Here is a 20,251-nt window from a genome sequence, read left to right as displayed (position 1 = left end):
GATAATTCAATGATTATTTATTAAACACCCCGTGTATCTGTAACCGCTCTGGTTCCGTTCTGCCCACAGTATTTTGTTTGCAGTTGTATCATATTTCCTCAACTTTATTGCTTAATCCTAACACGCCTTTGAATGGGATTATAACAAACAGATGTTTTGTGGTCAATAGAATGATTCTATTTTTGGATGACAGAACAACTGTTCATCTAGAACCATTTAAAAACCAAGTAGAAACGTCCCTTATCGCTGGAAAATGACCCAAGTGGGTTTGGTAAAAGAAAACATTGACACAAGTGTCTCCCATTCTGCGGTGAACGCCGACCAGGACGCACCTCTGTGGGACGTTTTCTGGTGGCGGGATCGAGGTAACGACCCTGTCCATCAAGTAAACAAAATGTCAAGAATTCCCCAGACGACACCTCAGAAGTTCCACTGCAAAGGGACACACAACAGGGGCTGAAGATTCCAAGTAACTCTCCACACGCATAGAACACAAACACACTGTTTATCTTTACATCCTGTTTGTATGTAGTTGGTGGAAAGATTGTCATGGCGTTCGGTGTCGCCACACATTGTATTCAGCAACGTTTTGATCTAGATCTTACTCAGGTCTTACTTCAGGGGTTCCTGACCTGGGGCCACACAAAAAGTCTGAATAAAACTATTTTTAGATTATTATGGTAAATGCCATAACTGTATTTAAAAGGTTTAGTTCAATACATACAATTTTATTGTTAGGAAATAGTCATGGGAAACCACTGGCTGCACTGCTGCTTAACAAATGAACACACTCATTGATCAACAATCAATGAAAAAAAGGTAAAAAGTCAAACCGGCAGAGATTGCTTCGGCCTTAAAATGTATGGCGAGGAAGAGGAGGAAGAGGAGTTCACCATAGACGTATGTGTACATGCACATACACAGACATAAACGGAGACATACACAGAGGTGTACAGGTACACATAGACATAAACGTAAATACACACACATACATAGATAGATAGATGGATACATGTATCTGATCAATATGTGATACTAGTTGTTGAATCTGGTTTTGCGTGTCTAGTTTAGTGAGTACGGTAAAACCCCCTCCCTCCCACTCCCAGCTGTTCAGCGCGAGCCAATGGGCGGGTATTCCGGATTCCTCTGCGCCTGCCTTGGTGTATTTACGGTACTCTAGTTCTATGCACGCAGGCGTCAGAAGAAGCCGGTAAAATTCAAAGTTGAAGGAGGAGACTCATTGAAATCACTGCACAACAAAAAGGTTTGTCTCTGTTTTTCAGTTGACCTGTTATTACAGACGGTAGTTACAGACTTCCTTTCAGGTAAGACCAGGTACATATGGTTAGCATATGCTATGCAGCGTCAAGTATCATTCTAAGCTAACCGTGCGCTGGCAATCTTGGATAGCTAGCCGTTGGATTAGCTTGAAATGGGCCTCCCTGATTTGAATCGAATGACAGCGTTGCTAATGCTAGCGAGCTAACGTTAGCAATGTTTCGAGTTAAGTTTTTTACTGCTCGAGGACGGACAACTTTGCCAGCTTACTAATTCAACTATGTGTGGTTATTTCAGCGTTATTGTTGGTAACGTGATGACGTTACACGGCGTGTTTTAATGACCTGAGATAACTTTGGTAAAACGCAGCGCGTTTTTATCCCACATTAGCGTTTCCTCTCGGTGTGAAACCGTCTGAGCGCCAGCTTGAAACATTTGAGCTTTTCATGCCAAAGCCAACGTTGGTTTGCGTCTTTACCAATGGTTTGATACCGTTGTTATTCGTAATTTATTTAACGTTACGTGACGTAACTCACTTGTATTCTGACACGTTAAACGCATCTAAACGGCTCAGATCGGGAGCGCGCGCGCAGAACGACGGGTGACGTAACATCCGGATTTCAGAACAAGAGCGTTTACTAATCGCGTAGTGTGGAGACGAGATCTAATGAATTATGTTCACATTTAGTATAAAACATGTTCTTAATTTAGCTTGTCAAAGAGAAAAATACCAGAAAGGAAATATGTCCACTGTACAACTATTAAGAGAATTATTCTAAATAAAAGTAGTGTATTTTCCGTTTTCAAAAGCGTATTTCTCAATATTTGAGCTGCATTAAAACTGGTTTTCCCAATAATTCCACACAATGACTTCGTATATTAATGACATCTCCGATATACCGGAAATTACATTTTTACTGTACAAATTTATTTAGAGATTTCTCGGAAATAAAAGTCTTCTATTTGTATGTTCACAAAGCTAATATCTCAATATTGGAACCTACAAATATAGGACTCTCATGTTGGAGAAATCTCTAAATTTGTAAGGTAAAATTATTTCATTTTCGGTATATGAGTAGTCGGAGAGGTCCTTTACACATGTAGATTATTCTTTTTTTGGAATTCTTTTAGAAAACCCTTTTTATTGCAGCTAGAATATATAAAAATAGGACTTTTACGTTTTTTTTATACAGTAAAAATATTTTATTTTTGTTGTACGGATAGTTCGCATGTACATCAGTCATGGTCTGGAATTATTTGGAAAGGCCTTTTTATTGCAGATCATATATTGACACATTAGATTTATTTCTGTACAAACAGAAAATTTAAATTGTTACAGTAAGAATGTTTTTCTCGGTCTGTCTTGACCATGTAAATCTGAGTGCCTGCTGAGGTGACCGCAGTAACATTCTAAAGATATCATCTCATATATTATTACTCTTTTGCTCATGATTTCAGTCAGTGATTTCACTGTTTGCAGCTCATAATGGAGGAGAAGGAGAACAGTGCTTTAAAAAGACCGAGAGAACCCGTGTGGGAAGACAATGTCCCCTCCACATCAGGTTGGTTTCGGCCTGCATTAAAAGCACTGATGGGCCAATAGTAGAGAACAACATTAGCAATTGCCGAAAACGGGCTCATATCTTTATCCAAATCACAAAAGTCCTCTGCAGGATATTTGACTTTTGTCTCTGTGACGTCAGAGGGGAACGATGAAAAGAAGCGGCGGCGCCTGGAGGCGGCCGGTCAGAGTCCAAAACCATCCTCGTCAGGACTCCAGGCGGAGTTCTACTCCAAGCCGGACACACCGATGGTTCCGTCAGTCCGGTCCAGGATCCAGCAGCTCAGCCGAAGACGAGAGGGTAAACCGACCGTTTGCTGTTGATGCGGGCGTGCTTATAGTCACTGTCTGTCATTTTGGGTCCACTTAATTGCAACACTGCAATTCAACATACCGATCACAGTCTACAGCCCCAGAAATGACCATGAAAAGACATCAACACATCAGAAGGATTCAACAAAAAGCCCTATAACGTTATGCTGTTTTGCACAGCTGCTGTTTTTAGAACGCGTTGCCTTTAGCTTGGTGGAAATAACACAGTGTTTATCCGTCCAAATGCGTACAGCAAAGTCTATAAATGGTGGCACGCCAGGCAGCCAAGTCGAGCTGGAGTTCCTGGATTCACGACCACTGTGACGGTGCTAAACAATCAGTGAGGATCCAGCGTGTCGGTGTGTTGGATAAATATTGTAGTTTTGATGTTTTAGGGGCATCTCCGCTGGCCCAGCGGTGCCTTTCTGATCCTGGGGGGTGCAGCCCGTCAGTCCCCCCCTATGGAAGGGTCTTCAGAGAGGCTGCCATTGGTGAGGATGCAAATTATCAACACATTAAAAAAAAAAACATGATGCTTATCACAGAATCCAGGGTTTTGATTCGGTTTATTACACGCATTCTCCGTTAACCGACTGGCAAAGTGCACGGTTTATAATTAAACACTTTCTTCTGTATTTAGCTAACTAGCTGTTACAATGGAGCCTGATAAAGTGTGCTGATGCAAATTGAGGATATTTTCTAATCGTGCCATAACTATATTTAATCAGCACAGTGACCAGACGTTTCTCTGAATTATTTTGATTAATTAGGATCTTTACGTAACGAGTATTTGCGTTATGCTACAAATCCACAGTGAGTCCATTCACTCGTATTTAAAGAGAATCAATGTGACGTTGAATGACGGCTGGCAGGCGTAGCTCCTGTTGTCGTCTTTTCTTAATTCCATCTCCCGTTGATATGAGTTTTGTGGACGCTAAAGATTAGTAGTGCAGCGTGTTGAATGTGCCAAACCTCCTGCAGATGCACTGCTGCTCCAGTCGAGGCTCCTCGTGTCGTCAGGCACTTTGATTTTTTTTTCCTATTTTCTTTCTTTGTTTGAGTCTAAATAAATGATTTCCTTTTCAGGTCAGGCGGAGTTTCATCAGCGACTGGAGCGTTTTAAGTCGCCCGACTTCCGGGCTTCTACCGCTCGAACGACGGGCCCGGCCACCACCCCCCAGATGACCCGCTCCGACTTCGTGTCCGCCATTCAGCAGAAACTCCACAGCACTCCAGCACCCAGCTCAAAGCAGGCTTCTCGCATCCACCAGGTCGGATTAGGACCCTTTGTCTGCAGAAATGCATTAACGCCGTTCTAGTTCTCGTACTCGAATGAACCCAAACGAACGATCAGAGAAGTCACCGATACGCATCATATCACGTGGAACAAGAACTGAAGAATGTCTGTCGTGGTTGAACTCATCAGGAACGAGAAGAGGAGATGAACCAGTTGCCTTTCCAACCAATCAGTGAGAACGCCTGGCTGAAGAGGAGCATCTCCGATCCCGCGACGACTCGGGTGGGTTTGTTGATTTCGTAGACTCGCTACCAAACTCACTCGCTTTCAGCTTTGCTGTCTAATGTGTTTGAATACAATGTTCCACTGCCATTTATATGAACCTATGGGGGGAAGTTTAGTTCTTGAGAAATATCTAGTGATATACGATAGTTATTACATTTACAAGTAGGTGGCATGTAGTGCATTCACTACAGTGAGGGCACCATGCGCTGCAGACCAGTGGTGACTCCTGCTTCAATGTGCTTTTGTGGACGTGATTGTCTGTTTGGATACTTGGTGAGCTTGTTCTTTTTTGAGGATTCTTCACACGTCAGTGCATGTGAACACCGGGTTCTTGGACCTACAGGAAGAGTCCATTCGCTTCCTTTGCATGTGATTCTGTGACCAACTTGCCCTCCTCTTTCTGGTCACGCCTTGAGCCGCAATGTGGCCGCTACGTATCAGGGCAGTGACAAGTGTCATTGGATAACCGACGACGGCAACTCAACTGCAAGATGCACTGTTTCATTACGTTTCTCTTTCGCGTTTGTATCTGCTGTGATTATGTTGCCTTGACGAACATTAAACCCGTGCTCTGCATAACCGCCTCTCGTTTCTGTTTTTTCCCCCCCGTGCTGATGCCATTGCTTCCGGCAGAGGAATTGTGACGTTGGGCTGAAGGACTGCAGCTTCTCTGACGCGATCACGGCGTGTAAAGAGGAGCGATCTTCACGTGGCACCGGTGAGGCCTTTGCATTCAAACGGTCATTTTGGTTGGTTAACGAGTTTGATAAGTATGGCAGCCTTCTTGTTGAGTGCTTTTGCGCTGTTGCCTGACCCCCCCCCCGTTGATGATCGTACCCCAAAAAATCCAGGTTGGGGCTCTCGTACGAACAAATGCATGCAAATGTCTGGCTATCGTATTGCTAAGATATGAGACTGCTTTCCCAACAGGTGGCTGTGACGCTCACGTGGAGCTTGACCGCTCCAATAAGGAGCAGCTGCTCCCGGGACGGGAGGAAAGGGGTGAAATCGGGGAGGAGGAAGGAAATGAAGTCGGGCCGTCGGGGACCCGACAACCACAGACGGTGTTGAGGTTGTGCTTCAACGAGGAGCAGAGTTTCTCCGAAGCCCCTCTCGGCGAGGGGCGGAGTGTGGCAGCGGTCGAGGTTTCCATGGCGACCGAATTGTCTTGGCGCGACGGAGGAGGCGGCTCCTCGTGCAGCGGAGAGGGGATTGAGCTGTCGGAGGATGGGGAGCTGCGTTTGTGGCGATATCCTCGAGACGGGCAAGAGTCCGTTGCAGATGGAGAACAGGAGGACGTTTTTGTCAAAGAGGAGGAGGAGGAGAGAGAGTTCGAATCATCCAGAGTGGACAAAGTGGAACCAGGTTGTGCCGCAGAACACGTCCCGGATGGGGGATGTCAGTCGCGGGACGGCCCCGTTGAGATGCAGGAAGACGGGAATTGTAGACCTGAGGAGTCCCAAAGCTCTTCAGATGAACCCGTAAGACGCCCGTCTAATTCGGGTGGAGACAAAGCGTCCCGTGGGGGACTTCATGGCGGAGCGGGCACAGAAGACGTCGATGTTTGTATCATAAAACTAAGCCAGAAAGACGTAGGCGGATGTGTTGAAAGGGCCGATCGACAGTCAAATGAGATCCGGTCAGTTCGCATCGAAGGAGACGACACGGATGTCGAGTCGGACAGAAGCAGCAGCAGCGGCGGCGGCGGCGAGCGCGAAACGGAGGGTTCTCCTCCGGCGGAAACGCCGACTGGTTGCACGGAGCTCCAGATAGACGTCGAGCGCGGAGCGGAGGTTGAGGCGGCGTCATCAAACGCCGATGGAAGTTCGACGCGGGTCGCGGGGTCGGATCACCTTTCGCAGGGCGAGCAAACGGAGCGGGACGCGCTGGGCGGGAGGCGGGGCGGTGCAGACGGGCCGGGCCCCCTCAAAGCGGAGGGAGCGGGGCGCCCAAAGAAAGTCGCCTTCGCCCCGGAGCCCGAGCTCGTCGGCGACTCCGCCCGGTCTGAGGCGAACGCCTCCACGGGGTCCGGCGCAAGCGGCGGCGGCACGAACGGTGAGACGGGCCCGGGGACTACCAGAAGCTCCTGGGTCACACGGGGTGGGGGGGGGCGAACTGGGTAGACTGGAAACACAGTGGACTCGCCGGGTGTCTAGACGTCCCAACATGCTTTTCCCACCTTCACACGTGCACGGACGTTATTTAGAGAACTGGGTGTCTCCCCGAATCATTCAGCTTGGGTATGTGGGCAGTTGGTGTTTCACAGGAGAGGGAACGAAATAAGAAGCTCTTAAGTTCTTCACTTTCACACCCAGTTGGTTTTTCGGTTTCAGAAGGTGCCCTCACACCTTTTTGTGAACGTGTGTTTTTGTTTCCCCCCCCCCCCCACAGATGCTGAGCTGAATTCTTCCCATGACACCAATACGTCCCAAATCATCGACCAGATGTTCGAGGAGGTGCTGGAATGTGCTGGAAGGGTGGATGGGGAGAGGAGGGGAGATAAAGACCCCGACAGTGGCATTGGCGTTTCCCCCGGGGATAAGGACGAGCCAGACGAACCGCAGGAGGAGGAAGAGGAGGAGGAGGAGGAGGAGGAGGATGGCGGCGGCGAGTCCAAGGAAAAGCCGTGCGATGGGAGCAGGAGGCCTGAAAGCAGCAGCGACGAGCTGACCTTCCCTCCCTGCGGCATCCTCTCTCCTCTCAGTCGGTCCGTGGCGGCCGTGGTCACCCCCCTGGTACGTTGGACCTGCCACTCGATCTGTTGCGACGTTTTGAGTTCCCCTGTGTATCAATTCAAGACCCGTGTGAAGAAAAATGTGTCCCGTGTTTGACCACCAGCGGCGGGCGGCGAGCCACGAGTGCGACCCTTCCCCAGGCGAGCGCCCCCCGCCTCCTCCTCTGTACAGGTAACGACGACTTGCCCCCCCCGTCTTCGGCCCAACGCATCGAAGCTGCGTGACGGTTCACAGCGGAAAGACGGTGAAGCTTTACGACTTGGTCCCTTTCGTTGATTCGTCTTCTGTCCCGTTCGTTTTTTTTCCCGGTGTTCTCAGTATCGAGGACTACCGCACACAACGGCAGAGCGCGCTGCCCGCCGCGCCGAGCGCCGCTTCCGATGTCCGGGGACGAGCTGCAGAGAAGCCTCGACCTCAGACCTCCGTCAGCACCAAGGAGAAGATCACGGTGGGGGCGACGCCGCGTCGTGAGCTCTTACGTGTTACTCAGTAAACGTGTGCGGAGTGTCGCTGATGTCCCGTGTGTCCAGGCGCTGCGGGAGGAAGCGGCGAGGCTGCAGACGATGATCAAGCAGACCCTGCAGGCCCTGAGCTGCTGCACCGACGAGGAGCACGGACGGGGCTCGCTGGAGGAGGCCGAAGCCGAGAAGCTCCTCCTCGTCTCCTGTGAGGTTCTTTAATCTTTCATACGTTAGATAACGAGAACCGCAGAATAAGACGCATCCATCCATTTGTTGGTTGGAAAAGAAAGCCGGCATTTGAGTATCTGAGCCCCTCCGTGCCGGAAGTATTTCCCAGTTGTGTAAATATCAACCAATTGTTGGTCGGGTTTATTTAAAGGCCTTTGACACACAGAAATATCCAGTAGTTTAGTTTCATCGTGTGTTTCTTGCTTTTGAGGACCTCTAATAGAAGCGACTTTGAGTGAAAGCTGATGAACTAACGCCGTTGGCCGCGGGATGGATGTAAGCCGGACTGATTGACAGCCCCCCCCCCCCCCCCCCTGTGTCCCCCGTTGTCTCAGCTGAGAGGCGCTCGGCCCTGCTGGCGGAGGTGTCCAGGCTGCGGGAGGAGGGGACCTCCGAGTCCGGAGGAGACGGCGAGCGCGTTTCCCAGCAGCCCTGCAGAGGGACGGTCCGCATCGCAGACATCCAGCTGCCTCTCAAGGTGGAGTTTGTCTGCTCCTCCCACAAGCGCACAGGTACCCGCCCGGCCTCATGGTGCACGCTACTCCGATGCGATTTTCAGGATTAAAGCGACAACCTTTCTTTGCTTCAAAACGATCGTCCTATGGAACACTGTAGGTCGGCCAAGCCACTACTTTTTCGTGCTGATCCGCTACGGGCCGTGCAACGTGGTCGCCACGCCGCTGGCCACGGCTGCCGACGCCCAGAGCGGGGACGCCATCTCCTTCCAGACCTCCGTCACGCTGTAAGCTGCTCTGCGGGGACTTCGTCTCGTTCGCCTCCACGGCCGCTCAGCTCAAACAACCGAGGATGAGGTTTTAAAACCACGACCCAGATGTGATTGTAGACGATTGCATGTAATCGTGTTTTTAACCCCGTAGGAAGGACATCCGCTCGACCTTTGCCATTGACGTCGAGGTCTACAGCCTGGTGAGACGACACGTCCTCCCTTTCTATCGGCCGCGCCCGTTGCACAGTCATGGAACATCAGCGTTGTCGTTTGCCTTGTCCCTCTAGTCGCACGTGTCGGGGAGTAAGTCCAGCGCGGATCAGACCTCCACCAAGTCGCGGGTGAGTCAGTGGGGCCGATAATGAGCCGGGTGTGAAACCACCGGCGGCGTCCGTTATGTTGTCCTCTGCTCCTCAGGTCACGCCAAGAAAGCTGCTCAACACCATCACGGTGAGTGTCCCGTCCCGTCCCGCGCTTCGCGCCGGCCGTTTTTCCACATTGCACCTGAACCCCGTTTTTTTCCCCGTTTGCCACAGAGATCCAGTAACAGTGTGACATGTAAGTGGAGTATTCGTTAAAGCACGAGGAGGGATCCTTTCCTCCAAGCGCTCAAATGCCAGCGAGTCTTCTGACACGAAAAGAACTGCTTCAAGTCGTGTTTGTCTGCTCTTCAGCTGCGGCTCCCCCTGCTCTCAACGCCTCTCGCTCCAGCAACTTTGTTCTGGTCGGCTCCCATCAGATCACCTTGGCCTCGCTGGGACACAGCAAGTTCCCCCTGGATAAGGTAACGGCTGCCGGCGTGTTTCTAGACGTCTGAGTGTCTGACGCGTGACTGTTGGTCACAACCAAAAGGCTGCTGGAGACTTTCAGCGATGTAAAACAACTATAATCTCCTGTAGCGTATTTTTCCGCACTATACGGCGACGTCCTCTTTCCCCCCGGACATGTCCTCCTTTTTGAGACCTAAAAAATGCGTCCGGCAGGGATCCCCAAAGACGTCCGGGATGTTGCTTCGTGGGATATTTCTGTTTCTCTTTCACAAACCACGTGCTGCACACGACGCAACTAGTGGCGGCGGCCGGGTTGCTCGGTGTCGCCAGATTGGAAATGGAGACGTATCGTACCAAAGGCTCAAAATGGGCGTATTTGGAGGATAATTATGAGATCGGAAATCGACCAATGGGGGTTCTCTCTACAGTCAGAGCTCGCGCAACAAGGCGGGACGTGAGGGAGACGCCGTTTACGACACTTAAGGGCGGAATAACTAGTTTGTGAGATACCTTTTTATTTAGATATTTATTATTTTTGGTTTTTCATACTGAAACATTTTGGCGCCTTGAGGCTTTTACGTGCGGCTCTTAGTGCGGAAAATACGGTAAGTTGGAGGGTTCTTTAGTCGTAGGGAGGTAAAGCGTGACTCATTCAGCACCGCTTTCCACCCGTTTGGTGCTTTTGGGATTCTGTCTGATGTTTCCACACATGGGCGGGTTCACGGGTGATGTAACGTGTCTCCCCTCTCCTCCCCTCCCCCACACACCCCCTTTCTCTGTCTCCCTTCTTCCCCCTCAGATGAAACTTGATGGCAAAATCAGGAGGCTGCTCGGGGAGGAATTTCAGGAAAAGGTCTTCACGCCGCTGTCGGCCTTTTGCCGACTTACCGTGTTCGTCTGGCGCTGATATGAAATCTGTTTGTGCAGCAACTTTTGTTTCATAAGTTTGTCAAAAATCAAAGACAATCTTACTGCATTGACTTTAGAGATTAGAGGGACATTTCCTTCCTGGTGCATAAACCTTTTGACGTTTTATTCTCTGCACATTTCTCACTGAAATGTACGGTAACAGCAGCCGTTGCCGCGGTGACGCCTATTTGTCGTGCGTAACGGGTCCGAGTAGTTGGATTCCAGGTGGCCGCTCTTTTTAAGAATGTTGGAATGAGAAGTCGTGTCCTCTTCCCGTTTCCCGCTGCTCTCCCTGTTTTCCACGTTTAACCGCGGCGTCTCCCCCCCTCCTCCCCCCCGGCGACTGCAGGTGCCTTTTCTCTCGCCCCTGGAGGGCAACATCTACCTGCGACTGGACAGCGACGGTCACTCCGACGTCCAGCACCAAGGCTTCCTGGTCAGTGATGTGTGAAACCTGCCTGGCTACGTTACGATTACACCGTTACCCTTTTCACCCCCTGATCCAGACCCATGTTTACAGACAGAAGGGGGGGGGGGGGGGGTTGTGTTTAGGAGCCCCGGTGCAGTTTGTTTTTGTGGAGCGGCGAAGTCGAACTCTCTGTCCTGTGGATCTGTTTCCAGACGATGTTCGAGTTGGTCGGTGGGTTCGGGGTGTGGCGTCGCCGATATTTTGTCCTGGTGGGCTGCGACATGTTTCACTGGAACAACCCCAACGACCGAGAGAGCAAGGTAGGGACGGAACCCCGGTAGACCACCCCCCACCCCCCCCACCCCCCTCCCCCCACAGCCCGAGTCGCTCCTCAGCCACTGCCTTGTTCCCTGTGCCCACGTCCCAGGAGGCCGAGGGCAGCGTTTCCCTCTCCAGCTCCCGCAGCCGCTGCGTCCGCAGCGTGAAGAGAGACGCGTGTGCCCGACCTTTCACCTTTGAGCTGGTCAGCAGCGTCCCCGAGCAGCAGGACGCCGGCGCCAAGTAAGGGGACACTGACCTCTGCGGGGGGGGGGAAAGTGGACTGTGATCAATGTTTTCGTAGGAGGCCTTTCGCCCTGCGAGTTGTTTCCTCTCTCACCACGCTGATGCTTGTTGTTGTTGTTGTTGTTGTTGTTGTTGTTCAGGTTGTGGTTCTCAGCCGACAGCAAACAGGAGAGTCTGGACTGGATGGAGAAGCTCAATCAGTCGCTGTTGGACTTCAACACGTGGAGGCAAACGTCTGCAGCTCCAGTGTCGGCCGGTCAGTCGGACGCGTGCAGCAGTGGGAAGCTGAGGGAGAGCATTCTGTGAATCACACGTCCGCCTCCTCGTAGTTTACCTTGTTTACCTCCGAGTGGCAGCAGGTGATGTTCTTCTTCATCGCCTGTCTAGCAATTGAAATATATATTATTTCCTTTTTAAGAGATCTATATCTATTTGATTTTCCCATCGTTTATTTCCTGCCTAATCTGAAATCATTCTTTTTTTTTTTTTTAACTTTCATATTCTTATTTTCTTCATTATTTGATTTGGAACTAGTTTTGTTTTGACATTTTGGGGGGCGAATCAGCTGCTTTAGCCTTTTTTGGCTAGAAAATTTTGTCACTTTTGGAAGCTACAGGAAAACTTTTGTTAGCTTCTATATATATTTGAGATCATTTACACATGTATTGCAAATCATATTGTGTTTTTGTAGCCGTTCGAAGGATGAACAATGTGTATCGATGTGCAGTGTTGAAGGACTAATGTAGGCGGGAGAGGTGTGAGGACGCGCTGCTCCTGTTGGCGTGTCCATCATGGGGGACGTTTGGCTGTGAACAGTTTCAAATGCCACAATCGCCTGGTTCTCCGTCCCGCGGCCTCGCAGGGTTCTTCCAGGTACCCCACCTGTATTACCGCACACGTATGAGCCCTTCGGGTGGCATATAAACCCACGTTATGCATCATACGACAGAAGAATGACCGTAGTGTCTTTGGTCTGATGTCTGTCTCCTTTTACGTGTGCGTCCACCTGTCCGTCTGTCCCTCTTTGCTCTACACAATATTCATGTGAACTCATTTTCTATGCATTCATTGGAGCTGTCTGTACAATAAATGGATTGAAATGGCTACGAAACGGTTTACGTCCTTGACTAATACAAGCAGGGGTCTTTCACGAAGAAGCCGGGGCATATATATTTATTTATTTATATATATATATATTTATTTATTTTTTAATTTATTTTTATTTATTTTTTTTTTATTTTTTTTAAAAATAAATATATATAAAAAAAAATTATTTTTTTTTATATATATAATAAAAAATATATATATATATTTTTTCTATTATTTTTTATTATATATATATTTATATATAAATAAAAAAATATAATATATATAAAGATATTTCCTCTTTCTTCATCTTGGGTAGTGCTGCTCTCAGCGTCACGGTCATTTGAAGCGGTCTCAGACAAACTGGCGTCTGAGGTTTGCATACGGCTGCACACATAAAGCACTGCGGCGGGGAGCCATAGTCGCGCTATACGTACGATAGTCGAGTCGGAGAGCGGCAGGAAGGCGGCTCCGCTCAGGAATGTCATACAGGAAGTGGTCTGGAATTAGACTTCCTGTTAGTCCCTCGGCTCCTCTGGTTGCCGGCGCTGCTGGCTGTCACGGAACCCGATGTGGTTACAGCCACGGGGGGGTCGGTGCAGCTCATACAGCCGTGTAACCTGGTACTGCAGGAGGTTCTATACGGTCAACCGCTGCAGGTATTTTTCACTTCTGGAATGTTCGTAGTCAGGTCTTAAAACTCTGATCTGACTCATTCTGACTGTTTTCTCTACATTTTCATTGCACGAGAGAACAAAGTGCGTCCTCACGGTGGCACTAGATGCCAGCCGGTCCAAAAGGACCAAAGCTCCATCGCCGCCATCGGGTCTGAATTGTTGGACTTCACCTTTTTATTTCCTGTTTACAGCCCTCAAGGCCGGCTTGTAGACGCTGGCCGGGCACAGCTGGTCAGCGACGAGGGCCCCGCCCTGACAGGAACACCCGACTGCACAACATCCTGGCGTCCAGCCTCGGCTCCTCGCCTCGCGGCTGTGATGGAGCTGGCACGGAGTGGCAGAGGCTTGGGGTGGTCGGTCTTTTTGGGACAAACAAAAGACGATTCCCCCCCTGCCCCCGCGCCCCCCTCAACAGGAGGAAGGTTAAAGGATTGTTTCGTTTCCAGCAGCAGCATCACACAGCTGACGAAGACCAAAACAACAAGTTAGGAATCACGAGGCCGAAACCCTGCAGGCCCCTGGGGTTAGCGCAGTTGTCATGGAGATGGTTTTGTTACCTCATACATACACATATATACATATTTTTCTGAAAGCTTTTACATCACAACGCTGAGGCGAATATTCTGAGCTAATAGGGCTGAGAATTACAGCACTCTCTCCCCTCTCCTCCCCCGGCTCCCTCCCTTTCCTGCTGGCCTCTCAGCAGAGGATGTGTGTCAGAGAGAGAGAGAGCGAGCAGTCAGTAGAATGGATCTGTGGCCTCTCTCCTCCACGCCGCCGCCTTCTCCTCGCTCTCATTTGCGTCCCTCGCCCTCAGTGCCTCGGGGGAGAAGGCAGTTGTCGGAGGACCAAACTCAATGTCTGCCGGGGACCACGAGAATGGAGGAGACCAACCAGAAGGTACCTGAACGCGCACACGCACACACACACAGACACACACTTTGCCAGTTGACAACATCGCTGGAAGGCCGACGCCCATTTCTTCTAAAGCCTGCCAATAGCGAGAGAAGGACGAATGCGGCGACACGGTGGTCTTCGAGGCGAAACAGAAAGCTGCCTGAGGTTTGAATGACGAGTTATTCGGGCGTTGAGTGATCGTCGATTGGCGGGCGTTTGCCTGTCGGCGTGATGAGGCGTCAAGTCGGTGCAGCAGACGTATCAATAACCAGACATTTAGTCCCTTTCGTCCGTTCAAACCCTCCAACGGGGATCCTGAAGTTTGCATAATCCGACCGCCGAAGCATCTTTGGACTTTCTGTCGGTGAGACGCACGCGTGTCCCTTCAGGAAGGAGACGTGCATTAGAAACAGCCCTGCGTGCACGACCTCGGGTCGACGGGTCGACGGGTCGACGGGTCGGCCTCCTGTTCCCGGAGTCGAACGCAAACACGGAGAACTTTTTACTGTTTTTAGTGGTTTTAACGGCCTTGTTGTTGTTGAGCCCGGAGGCTTGTTGCTGCAGATGAGCGTCCAGCACCGGCGTGTGCGTGTGCGTGTGGTGAGGAACAGCAGGGAGTCCCGTGACCTCCAGTGAGAGAGACACAGTCCCGTTGTAGTCCTAACTCGCGTAATCAGTCAAAACGAAGACCAATGAGGACGAGTCCCCCGAATGGAAGCGTTGTCTCTGCCTGAGACACGAGGTCTCGCTTACCCCCCCAAAAAAAGGGTCAAAGTTTATCCAATAATGATGAAATGAAAGATTCTATTTTCATTGAGTAAAACACATCTGGTCATTGGTAGTTTAATGGCAGCGAATAAATCATCTGCGTTTGTATTTAGTCTATTCATCTCCTCAAACATCTGGATTCGTTCAAGTTTCTCAGTAACTACACATTTAACCAGGTGATATTTCAACGCATCATTATAATTTCCCTCTTTAGCTGAACGGCGCCTTGACTCCATCATCGCCACTTAATCAGGCCTCCTCCGCAATTTTACATTTTGGGGAAAAATGCGTATGGTTCTCCACGGAATTCTGACATTCCCTTTTGTAGGATCTAAACAAATTTGACATTCGAGCCGACAAAAAAATGCTGTTTTTGAGTAAGTGAGGAGAGATCTCCAGAGGCCTGGTGCGCTCACACGACTCTGTGCTCGGGGGTCAGAAGCGGCGGCGGCGGCGGCGGCGGCGGCGGTGTGGCCGGAGGTGGAGCGGGCCGAGTCTCTGGCCCGCGGGGCGGCGCTGAAGTGGGCCTCGGGGGTCTTCTGCCGGCCTGAGCACCTGGAGCGACTGGGCCAATACAGGAAGAGGGAGAGTCAGAGGACCTCCTCCGTTCACGCCAGGCTAAAGGTGACATCACACACACACACACATGATGATACGACGTCGCCTCCGTTTATCAAACGATGCTGCTGCTTCTTTCCTCGCAGTCCATGGTGCAGTCGTACCTGGAGGGGGTGGGCTGGGGCCTGCAGCAGCTGCGGGAGGCCCGGTTGGAGCTGAGGGACGCGTCCCACGCCCTGAAGAAAGCGGGGCTGGAGTCCAGTCGCAACGCCGGGGCGGCGGAGACCCTGGAGGGGCTGAGGGAAGTGTCCGTCGGCCACCGCCAGCTGCTCGCCGCCGTCAGCAACCTGCCGCGCCTCTACTCCGGTGAGGTCCCATCGGGGGGGGGGGGGGGAGACAAACCAACACCGCATGAGTTGTCTGAGGAAATGACCTCCGCCCTCTTTTTCCCGTCCGCAGTGCGGGGCATGGTGTTGGAGACGGAGCGCCTGGTGGAGTCCCGGCGGCTCCTGGAGGCCCACGCCCGTCTGATGGATCTGGAGCGCTGGCGGGGCGACGTCCTGCGGCAGCTCCCCGGCGGGGCGGCGGGGAGCGCGCTCAGCGCGGGCGACCGGGAGCTGGTGGCCGGATACTTCTCCGGCGTCGGGCGGCTGGTGGACGCCCTGGGTGAGGACCCGCGTTCACGTCGGCGCCACGCGGTCACTCTGCTTGTTTTTTGGAAATTTGGAGATGGAAATGTACACGTGTCCGTCATCTTTCCTCCCGGTTTCCACGCTGGGAAGGAACTTCATGTTCAGAAAACCGCGTAAAGGAACCAAAGGGTCTCGCTTCTGCAAAGGCACATCGATTAATGGGATTCTCCGCCCCCCCCCCCCGCGTCCTCCCGGGCGCCGCAGGCAAGGAGCTGTGGGCGGTGGTGAGCGGCGCCCTGGCTTCGGCCCGCCAGAACCCCACGCCGTTCGTGTCCGCGGTGAGGATCGTGGAGCGGGAGGAGGCCCTGGACCGCGCCGCGCTGGAGGAGCGCGGGGGCCCCACCGACCCCGGCGGGCCGCCGCCGGGACGCCCCCGCCGCTGGAGGGCGCGCTTCTTCGAGGCACGCGGCACACCGTCGAGTTTCTTCCCCCCCCCCCAACAAACGCCCCCATCTCAGTAACCCTTCCGTCGCCTTGCCCCCCCCAGGTGCTGGAGGAGGCGGTCTCGGCGCGTCTCCGCAGCGTTTCCTACCTGCACGCGCGCGGCCCGGGCCTGGCGGGCCACCTGGCGGCCCTGCAGCACGGCGTCATGGCCGACCTGGCCACCGTGCGCCACCTGCTGGAGCACTGCGTGCCGCCGCACTACCGGCTGACGGGGGCCTACCTGAGGGCCGGCCACCGCTGGCTGCAGGCTCACCTGCTGCAGGTCAGTGAGGAGGGAGGGAGGGAGGGACCCGCCCCCCGTTGCCCCCCGTTGCCCCACCGTTTACATGCGTCGGTAATGGGTGCTTGTGGTCTAGGTCAGCGGCTGGGACCTGGAGAGCGGGGAGATCTTTGCTGTGCTCAACTGGGTGCTGCACATCTACAACGGGTGAGATTCGGGGGCCTGCGTGGACTCTGCTTTGCGTGCATTGGGTACATTTAGAACACTGTAGTCAGGCGGGGGGAGGGGGGGGGGGGGGGGGGTCATCGAACGCGTCCGAGCAAATGAGCAAGCTGTCCGCTATAAAAGAGTCTGTCCGTTGTCTCTGCAGACTCTCGACCTTTCACTTCAGTTCCAGGCGATTGCTTTTTTTAACAAAAGCATGTTTCCCCCCCGTTTCCTTCTCTGGCTTATCATCTTGCATCCTTCCCTCGGCGTCCTGTGGGTGTCGTCTCTCTGAGCTCATGTTGACGGATGGACCAAAAATCCACCTTCCACTACGTCCCGCCTCGATGCCGCAATGTTCCGTCGTCACAGAAGCAACGATTTTCCTCGAGAGCTTCTTGAATCTATTAAATCTTTTACCTCATGCCTCGTAAACACCTCGGGTTTGGGGTTTGTGAGGTTAGTAAAGGGATGCGTGTGGAGAAAAGCTCTTTGTAAAGCTGTTGACTGTGGCGATGTCGCTGTCTGAAGCCCGGACATGATGGGCGACCCAGAGCTGGTGGCTGAGATGCAGGACCTGGAACTGGGGCCTCTGGTCTCCGCCGGGGGACTGGAGCAGTTGCAGAACAAATACGTGCAGAGCGTTCGGGTGAGTTCACCACTTCTTCTTTACGCAAAGCCCTAAAACACTGGTGCTGTAGATCTATATGATTGACAGTTGCCATCAACCAAATAAAAACTGCTGGCGTGTGCGCGTGCAGAAGAGTGTGTCGCAGTGGATGCACAAAGCCCTCCAAGTGGAGTTGCAAGACTGGCAGAGGGACCAGGAACCAGATACAGACCATGAAGGTTTCTACCACACTAGCTTGCCCACCATCATCACACAGGTAAACACGCACACATCTTATCGATATTATCATCTTACCAGCTAGATCCTCAGTGAAAATGTCCGAGTACAGATCCGTCCTAAAAGGAGTGAAACCTTGTCTCTTCTTCCAACCCTTCTCGCTCTGAACTGCCCTGTCGGGATCACAGTATTCAGCAGTAACACGTTGCTGCAGTAGAGGGTGATGTTCTGTGCTGGTCTGTTTGTGGGGCCGTGGCAGATGCTGGAGGAGAACGCCCGGGTGGCCCGGATGATCGGGGAGCACCTGCGCGATCAGACCATACGAATGGGACTGCATGAGATGGAGAACCTCCTGAACAGGTGCGCATTGGTGCAGGCTGAGCTTGCGGCCGCAGGCACGGAAGCATTAACCCCCCCTGACCCCACCTTACCTTCACCTCCATCCCTTCACATCCCAGGTTTCGAGAAGCTCTGGTGGAATTTGGGAAGGAGCACCGCAGGGATCCGAGCAACAAGAATAAGTTCTACCTCCACTATCTGCTGGCCTCCATCAGCAACTGCATCATCCTCAAGTGAGATGGGGTTTATCGCGCAGATGTTTGGGACACACAGAGCGTAACATTGTTTGGTGGCGGCGTGATTGAACTGGTCGTCCCCATCACTGCAGAAACTCCACAGAGCGTCTGCAGAAGCAGCAGTCGTCCTGCTCGGCGGGAGCTTTCTCCCGGACCCCTCCCAACCCCCTGGCAGCTCTGGACCGGGCCGTGAGACGGGCGTGTCGCCTGGCGATGGACCAGCTCCTGCTGGACCTCCAGCCCTTCCTCCCGGGCCTCCTGACCCGATCCTGGCTGGTCCGGGGAGACCCCACCCCCAAGCTGTGCCACGTCCTGGAGCGCCACGTGGAGATGCACGGCCGCGTGCGGCCGCCCTGCAGACAGGTCTGAATCCGCGCGGATGGCGTTCGGCTCCTCAGCGGTACGGCTGCTTTGGGGCCACATTTTGCCCACGGCATGTTGTCCAAAGGTTCAGCGGTTGCAGATGAACGTGCAGGATGCGTGTTAATGCAAGTCACGTGGTACGATCTTACTAGTTTGAACCCCCGCCATCGCTCCAAAGCGTGTGCTGTGTGCGTGCTCCCCATGCAGCGCCTGCAGGAGGAGGCCCAGTGGCTCACGGTGGTGGAGTACGTCCGGGCCCTCATGCAGAAGAGGCTGGTGTGTCGCAGCGCCGAGGAGAGGGGGCAGCTCGCCCAGCAGATGGTCCAGGACGACGCGCGGTTCAGGGAAGTCCTCCACGGCCTGGTGAGGGGCAGCCGACTCTTTTTCTCGTTACAAACGGGCCGTTAGGAGATGAGACAGGTTCGCGGGTTCGCTGCCGTCTTCATCGTTCCCGCGTTGCCGTGTGCAGGAGGGCGAAGGCTCGGTTCCTGAGGTGAACCCTTTGTTCCTGCTACCCGTCCTCGCCGACTTCATCCGACTGAAAGACCCCAGCATGCTCACTCTGGAAGTCTCTGGACTCGCGGCCAAGTACCCCGACATCAGGTGAGTGAGTCCTCCATCGTCCACGCCGCTTATCATCGGACGAGCTGCACTTCATGGGCCGTGTGTTTTTGTTTTTCTTCCCCCCCCCCTCCCTCGTTCCCCCGCAGCGAAGAGCACGTGTCTGTGCTGCTGGACATCCGTGGTGATGTCTCCAGGGACATCAGGGGGGCGGTGCTGGACCTGTTGGAGCAGAGCGCCCCGCCTCCGCCCGCGGGGTACCGGCCCATCTTCACCGACATCCTGGTGCCGCCCTCCACCATGGCCTTCTGCCTGCCCACCGCCAAGTGTGTGTGACGCTGCCTCCACCTGTGTCCCAGCGAAGTCCATTGCTCGGGGACAAAGGGACAAAGATCAGGACCCGTCCTGCTGTTCATATTGGGCTTTTTAATCTGTATTTATTGTATTTATGTATTATGTTTCTGCTGTTATTGTTTGTTTTTTTAAAAGCACGTTGTAAAGACATAAATAAATAAATGCTTTGTCAAGCAAACTTGTTTATTTTTTTAGGTACTCATGTTATTCCTCTTGCAGCTGCAGTTGTGGTGCCGTTTAAAAACACATACGCATGCAGGTTTTGCGTCAGAGTCTCTGTAATTTACTCCAGATGACAACAGAAGGACGATGGAGCCAAACTAGTTTGAACAGGTGAACTCAGGTCTGATACCTGCGTGGATGCTGATCTCCTCCACCAAAGGCCAGCATGGGATATCTGTTCTCAGTTTGTCTGTCTCCTCCACACTGGATATATATATATAATATATATAAAATTATATATACATATATATATATATATATATATATATATATATATATATATATATATATATATATATATATATAT

General features: G+C 52.2%; 2 protein-coding genes across 15 annotated transcripts; both read left to right on the top strand.

Annotated features, from left to right (window-relative positions):
* Nucleotides 1–1,138: 1,138 nt before the first annotated feature.
* anln2 (anillin, actin binding protein 2) lies at nucleotides 1,139–12,587 on the top strand. 14 transcript variants are annotated; one of them, XM_040163311.2, is made up of 24 exons: nucleotides 1,156–1,264; nucleotides 2,737–2,840; nucleotides 2,982–3,140; nucleotides 3,547–3,642; nucleotides 4,238–4,422; nucleotides 4,578–4,670; nucleotides 5,307–5,391; nucleotides 5,604–6,728; nucleotides 7,065–7,408; nucleotides 7,512–7,579; nucleotides 7,727–7,856; nucleotides 7,939–8,074; nucleotides 8,433–8,609; nucleotides 8,713–8,839; nucleotides 8,976–9,024; nucleotides 9,112–9,165; nucleotides 9,242–9,274; nucleotides 9,361–9,382; nucleotides 9,499–9,608; nucleotides 10,394–10,447; nucleotides 10,853–10,939; nucleotides 11,125–11,232; nucleotides 11,340–11,473; nucleotides 11,617–12,587. In XM_040163311.2, the coding sequence occupies exons 2-24, from the start codon at nucleotides 2,765–2,767 to the stop codon at nucleotides 11,780–11,782; spliced, it is 3,618 nt and encodes a 1,205-aa protein (XP_040019245.2). In that variant the 5' UTR covers nucleotides 1,156–1,264; nucleotides 2,737–2,764; the 3' UTR covers nucleotides 11,783–12,587. The 14 variants fall into 14 exon arrangements, with proteins under 14 accessions (XP_077953204.1, XP_077953207.1, XP_040019245.2 ...); XM_040163312.2 differs by having other exon boundaries at nucleotides 1,160–1,264; nucleotides 2,759–2,840; XM_040163313.2 differs by having other exon boundaries at nucleotides 1,252–1,325.
* Nucleotides 12,588–13,935: 1,348 nt separating this feature from the next.
* On the top strand, nucleotides 13,936–20,036 carry LOC144390756 (exocyst complex component 3-like protein). Its single transcript, XM_078097094.1, has 15 exons — nucleotides 13,936–14,139; nucleotides 15,344–15,528; nucleotides 15,609–15,828; nucleotides 15,922–16,128; nucleotides 16,359–16,555; nucleotides 16,642–16,860; nucleotides 16,955–17,025; nucleotides 17,554–17,671; nucleotides 17,784–17,909; nucleotides 18,129–18,229; nucleotides 18,328–18,441; nucleotides 18,537–18,807; nucleotides 19,015–19,170; nucleotides 19,277–19,410; nucleotides 19,518–20,036. The coding sequence occupies exons 1-15, from the start codon at nucleotides 14,097–14,099 to the stop codon at nucleotides 19,702–19,704; spliced, it is 2,349 nt and encodes a 782-aa protein (XP_077953220.1). The 5' UTR covers nucleotides 13,936–14,096; the 3' UTR covers nucleotides 19,705–20,036.
* Nucleotides 20,037–20,251: the final 215 nt, after the last annotated feature.

This window comes from Gasterosteus aculeatus, chromosome Y, assembly GCF_964276395.1.
Source record: "Gasterosteus aculeatus chromosome Y, fGasAcu3.hap1.1, whole genome shotgun sequence".
NCBI lineage: Eukaryota > Metazoa > Chordata > Actinopteri > Perciformes > Gasterosteidae > Gasterosteus > Gasterosteus aculeatus.
The sequence above is the reverse complement of the archived record's forward strand: the minus strand, read 5'-3'. Positions and strand labels throughout refer to the sequence as shown.

Coding starts and splice junctions, on each gene's coding strand:
- anln2 (XM_040163311.2), top strand. CDS start 2,765: ATGGAGGAGAAGGAGAACAGTGCTTTAAAAAGACCGAGAGAACCCGTG. Junction 5,392..5,603: donor GCGATCTTCACGTGGCACCG/GTGAGGCCTTTG, acceptor CTTTCCCAACAG/GTGGCTGTGACGCTCACGTG. Junction 10,448..10,852: donor GGGAGGAATTTCAGGAAAAG/GTCTTCACGCCG, acceptor CGGCGACTGCAG/GTGCCTTTTCTCTCGCCCCT.
- LOC144390756 (XM_078097094.1), top strand. CDS start 14,097: ATGTCTGCCGGGGACCACGAGAATGGAGGAGACCAACCAGAAG. Junction 15,829..15,921: donor CCTGCCGCGCCTCTACTCCG/GTGAGGTCCCAT, acceptor TCCCGTCCGCAG/TGCGGGGCATGGTGTTGGAG. Junction 17,910..18,128: donor TGCCCACCATCATCACACAG/GTAAACACGCAC, acceptor GGGCCGTGGCAG/ATGCTGGAGGAGAACGCCCG.